The sequence below is a fragment of the Garra rufa genome, chromosome 20 (genome assembly GCF_049309525.1).
Source record: "Garra rufa chromosome 20, GarRuf1.0, whole genome shotgun sequence".
NCBI lineage: Eukaryota > Metazoa > Chordata > Actinopteri > Cypriniformes > Cyprinidae > Garra > Garra rufa.
In genome coordinates, this window is record NC_133380.1 from 12,767,654 (window position 1) to 12,773,653 (window position 6,000).

At 29.3% G+C, this 6,000-nt stretch overlaps 1 protein-coding gene across 1 annotated transcript in view; it reads right to left on the minus strand.

The window, feature by feature from the left end:
- LOC141293439 (signal-induced proliferation-associated 1 like 2) overlaps positions 1-6,000 on the minus strand; it is a 34,933-nt gene that overhangs the window by 9,444 nt on the left and 19,489 nt on the right. Inside the window, exons 9-10 of the mRNA XM_073825481.1 lie at positions 5,539-5,819; positions 4,881-5,384 (exon numbers count right to left, since the gene is read on the minus strand). Of these exons, the coding sequence (XP_073681582.1) occupies positions 4,881-5,384; positions 5,539-5,819 (785 nt within the window). The remainder of the gene's footprint in view (positions 1-4,880; positions 5,385-5,538; positions 5,820-6,000) is intronic.

Sequence of the window (6,000 nt, forward strand, 5' to 3'; positions counted from 1 at the left end):
TATTTTTATTAACAACAATAATACATATTTGTAATGATGTGCATCAATTAAAGACTGGTTGCAACAGTGCCATAATAATAATAATAATAATAATAATAATAATAATAATAATAATAATAATAATAATAATAAATTGTTAATTATTATTTAAAAAGAAATTGGGTATTGGTTAACAATTATATTTTATATAATTATATTTTTATTAACAATAATAATATAAATTTGGAATAATGTGTACCAATTAAAGACTGGCTGCCACAGTGCCATATAATAATAATAACAATAACAATAATAATAATTTGTTGTTATTATTAATATTATTTAAAAACCAATCTGGTATTGGTTTTACAATTATATTTTTTTATATAATTATATAATAATAATAATAATAATAATAATAATAATAATAATAATAATAATAATAATAATAATAAATTGTTAATTATTATTTAAAAAGAAATTGGGTATTGGTTAACAATTATATTTTTTATAATTATATTTTTATTAACAATAATAATATAAATTTGGAATAATGTGTACCAATTAAAGACTGGCTGCCACAGTGCCATATAATAATAATAACAATAACAATAATAATAATAATTTGTTGTTATTATTAATATTATTTAAAAACCAATCTGGTATTGGTTTAACAATTATATTTTTTATATAATAATAATAATAATAATAATAATAATAATAATAATAATAATAATAATAACAACAACAACAACAATAATAAAAATAATTTGCTGTTGTTGTTATTATTAATATTATTCAAAACAATCTGGGTTTTGGTTAATTCTATTTTATATGTATTATGTATTATATATTATATATTACATATAATTATATTTATATAAATTTTGAATAATGTGCACCAATTGGACTGGTTGGAACAGTGCCATATAATAATAATAATAATAATAATAATAATAATAATAATAATAATAATTCGTTTATTATTATTATTTAAAAATAATTCGGGTATTGGTTATTATTATTATTATTATTATATTTGTATATACTTATATTTTTATTAACAATAATATAAATTTGAAATAATGTGCAACAATTAAAAACTAGTTGCAACTGCCATATAATAACAAATTGTTATTATTATTTTTATTATTAAAAAAAACTATTTGGGTACTGGTAAGACTGGTTGCAGCAGTGTTATATAATAATAATAATAATAATAATAATAATATTTTTATTAACAAAAATAATATAAATGTATATGTAATGGAATGGAATAACATGGACCAACTAAAGCTGATTGGGAAAGTCAAAAAGAGTCAGATGTGACTCCATGTTGACTTTAAAGCACTATTTGAACTGAACATGCTCTGACCTAAATGTGCCTTTACTAAATAATTTAACTCATGAGAGACTACAATTACACTTGAACCATTCATCATGGATATAATGATCAGTTCGATTGAGAGGAAACTGAGACAGTCACTGAGGACACAACTGAAGGGCCCTGACCGCTGCATAAACTACATTAAACATTCATCCACTGGCAGAGATTTCAGCTTGACAGAAAAGCAGTTGCCGCTGCTCAACAGACAAGGGCCAAAGGGCAACTTCACCCACAATTCGATGTACTTATGGAGAAAGAATCAAACGCTGCAAGTCACAGAAGCAGAGTAAAATTAGTTGGAGGTGACCTAGAGAGCACACGCTCGCTAATTCACACAAAGTCGGCTCATGCAGGCAGACAGACAGGCCTCGCCTGAGAGCAGAGAGGTGAGAGTGATTTGAATAATGAATGAAGTTGGCTGGCTTAGAGTTCTGCTATAATGAGAGAGGAACTGTACGTTTCAGACAGCTGGAGAACGGCTCAAGTGTCTGTATGCGAAACACGCCAAAAGGAATTAGGGCTGTTAACACAGGACGTGTTCTTGCCTTCTATATGTGCTATTCTTTTTGCTATTTTACTTGTTAAGTATGCATTACATGGGTCTTTGGATGTTATGCAATGTCTTTTTTAAACTGTTTCTAAAATGTAAAGTTTTACGTGAAATTAGTTCCACTATAAAATCTGCTAATATTACATAAATATTCTTACAAAAATGTTTTTCAAAACGTGCATAAAAAATAGTTTTTTGATCAATTTTAATTCAATACAATTTGGAAATACTACATATATATTTTGTAAAAATTTCAATGTTTTATAAAAAAATAAATTGGTCAAATGTTTCGCATTTATTTTGCAAAGACACATCAAAAGTGACAGTACAATGTGCATAAAAACGTTTTTTTGATACACTTCAATAACATTTGGAAATACTATAAAAAAAAAAGTATATATAAATAAATATATATTTATTTTTTGCTTTATTTTTGTTCAAATATTGTGTTTCTGTAAATATATTTTAAGTTAAATGCTTGGATATTTTAAAATAAAAAAAAAACTGTATTTTAATTTTCAAAATACACATTACAAAACAGGATTAAATGTAATTAGTGGAAAAGAGTTATGCTATTTTGGCAATATTGCATAGACATTTTTTTTAAATTATTATTTTTTTTTTATAATTTAAACTAAACAAAATCTAATGGCAAAATGTTTATACAATTATTTAGCAAAAATACATAAAAATGACAAAATATATAATTTTTTAAAATGTGCATAACTTGTTTTCTGATATATTTTAATTCAATAAAATTTTAATTCAATAATAAAAAATCTCAAAAAGTACATTTAAGAAATGATGTGTTTTTTTGTAAAAATATTGTATTTTTGTAAATATTTTATAGTTTTTAATGCTTGGAATTTTTTTTTATGAAATAAAACTATTTTTGTAAAAATATGTACTTTTCAAAATACACAGAATTCAAATATAATTAGCAAAAAATAGTTCCCCTATTTTAGGAATACTGCGTTAGTTTTAAAAAATGTTTATAAAAAACTTTTTAAATTTAATTTTTTAAACTTTTTATAAAAATATTTAATTTTCAAAATACACATACAAACAGAACTAAATGTAATTAGCGGATTTATTTATTTATTTATTTTTAAACATTATTTTACAATATTTCTTTAATTAAAAAAAAGAATAATAAGTCACTAAAAAAGAGCGACTTTGTCGTAAAACATCTTTTGCCCTGGAAATCTTTGGAATGATTATTTCTCTTAAACGCATGTGATAGAAACATTGCCTTTAACTGAAAATTTATTATTTACAATAATGCATTACTTACACACTATTATGCTGTTTAAATACTGTGCAGTTGCTTTGACACAATCTGTATTGTTAAAAGCGCTATATAAATAAACGTGACTTGACTTTATTCACGTAGTGTCCTTGCAATATTCAATTTTTTCGCTTAGATGAAAACATTAACTTATATTAGCAATTGCATACACAGAAGTTAAACTTCCCATGAGCGTGCCTTCTGTTCAATTGCGTCACACTCCAGCTGTTTAACGCATGAACACGTCCAGCTTTCAGTGACCAGTCCTGCACACTTACACTAAAATCATGCTATTATAATGATTTTCCTATTACTGCACACTCTTCATCCTACTAGAATATTTCAGTAGACGTATAATAGTATGATTAGCATTAAGTCTCTCGAGCATTAGCAGCAGATTTATAGTATCATTACTTGCTTCATTACCAAGTACAACATTAAAGTCTGCAGAGGATAAAATTACAGTAACAGGAAGGAATGTGGTGAGCTTACAGAGAAGATGGAAAAATCAGTTATGGGCCAAAAAAAGCTCATTTATGCCATTATCATCAACCGTGTCTTAGTGCTGGCAACCTGAGCATTTACATTATATCTACAGCTGGTACTGTGATGCATTCTGGGATGAAGTGGATAGGATATTGAATTTGAGGCCAGACTCTATATAAACGCAACCGTGCAGGGCTCTACGCTCACTTTTCTTTTTAGGAGCACTTGTGGTCCTAACTTAAAAATTTTGGAGCACAGTCAAAATTTCAGGAGCACCTTCTAATCAATAATCAAAAAAATCTAATAAAAAATTAGCCTTCCCATTACGAGAGATATTTGACTACTTAAAGTGATTTACAGCGGAATTTTGGTTTTTATCTTTGTAATGGCATTTTTCTAACTTTATTAAAAGTATGTCATATTTTACATCAATTTTTTTTTTATATTTTATAAGCTTTTAAAAATTTCTAAACAAAACAACAGAATAAGAACAAGTAGAATAAGAATAAGTTACCAATCAAATAAAATCAGTATTAAAATTAATTTGTCAAAATACACAGAATTAAAATATAATTAGCGGAAAATTGTTCCCCTATTTTAGGAATACTGCATAAATATAATTTTTTTTTAAAATTGCAATATTTTAATTAAAATTCAAAATTAAACAAAGCGTGCAGAACTTGTTTTTTTTTAATTGAATTTTTTTTAACCGTTTTTGTAAAAAAAATATTAAATTTTTTATTATTTAAATAAAATTATCGGAAAATAGTCCCTGATTGTGGAATATTGCATAATATACATATATATACACATATATATGCAATATTCCAAAATTGGGGACTATTTTCCGCTAATTTTAATTATATATATACAGTCCCTGACAAAAGTCTTGTCGCTTATCTATTTTGTAGAAACACCTGCTATTAACCTGACTTTTAATTAATCAATTGGTGTTAGAAATAGCTCATATGAAAAGCTAAAGCCCTCCCAAATGATGTTTAATGCACTGAAATAAATTAGTTTCACTGAAAAAAAGATTTATCATTTAATCAAGACAGAAAGGTCAAATTTTGGCAAGACAAAAGTTTTGTCGCCTATACAGTAATTGAACAAATTTACTGCAAATACAAAAATATGTCAGCAAATTAAGTAGTGGTGCTGTGAGATCCAAATTTAATATCTTGTATGACTTCCATGAGCTTGAAGGACTGCATCCATGCGGTTTGGCAAGGATTCATACAATTTGTTGATGAAGTCATCAGGAATAGCAAAGAAAGCAGTCTTGCATGCCTCCCAGAGTTCATCAATATTCTTTGGTTTCGTCTTCCATGCTTCCTCTTTCATCCTACCCCACACATGCTCAATGATGTTCATGTCTGGTGACTGGGCTGGCCAATCCTGGAGCATCTTGACCTTCTTCGCCTTGAGGAACTTTGATGTGGAGATGGAAGTATGCGATGGAGCACCATCCTGCTGCAGAATTTGGCCTCTTTTATGGTTGGGAATATAAGAGGTAGCTAAGATTTCTTGGTATTTTAGACTACTGATGTTGCCTTCCACTCTGCAGATCTCTCGCACACCCCCATACTGGATGTAACCCCAGACCATGATTTTTCCGCCACCAAACTTCACTGTTTTCTGGGTGAATCTCGGATCCATGCGGGCTCCAGTAGGTCTCCTGCAATTTGCGGCGACTGTGGTGTAATTCAACAGAAGATTCATCTGAAAAATCCACCTTTTGCCACTTTTCCAGCGTCCATCCTTTTAGCAGGCTGTGTGCCTTAGCAAATGCCACACGGTTTTTCAATTGCCTTTTGTTTAGTGCTGGCTTCTGGGCACTGATTCAACCATGGAGGCCATTTCGAGACAGAATCCGACAAACTGTTCTGGTTGACACAGGGACTTCAGGTGACCAGGTCTCGTGGAGCTCTGCTGCAGTGGAAAATGGGCTGGCCTTGGATTTTCGAGCCAACAAACGGTCCTCTCGAGCAGTTGTCTTGCGGGGTCTGCCTGACCTGGGCTTGTCAAAAACATCTCCAGTCTCTTCAAATCTTTTTTTTATCCTCTGTACTTGACGCTGAGACACATTGAAGGTGTCTGCCACATCAGCAGTGGATCTGGTCTTCAGCCTCTTGATAATCAACACTTTAGTTTCAGGGTGAATCTTAGGCATGTTTGCAGAGGTCTAGTTGCAGTTGATGTGAAGGTCTAGTGTACTGGGGTTCTTTTTATACACACCTGAGACCTAATTGATCAATTGTTAGTAACAGGTGAAGCTCACATGACAAGGCGACAACACTTATGTCTTTG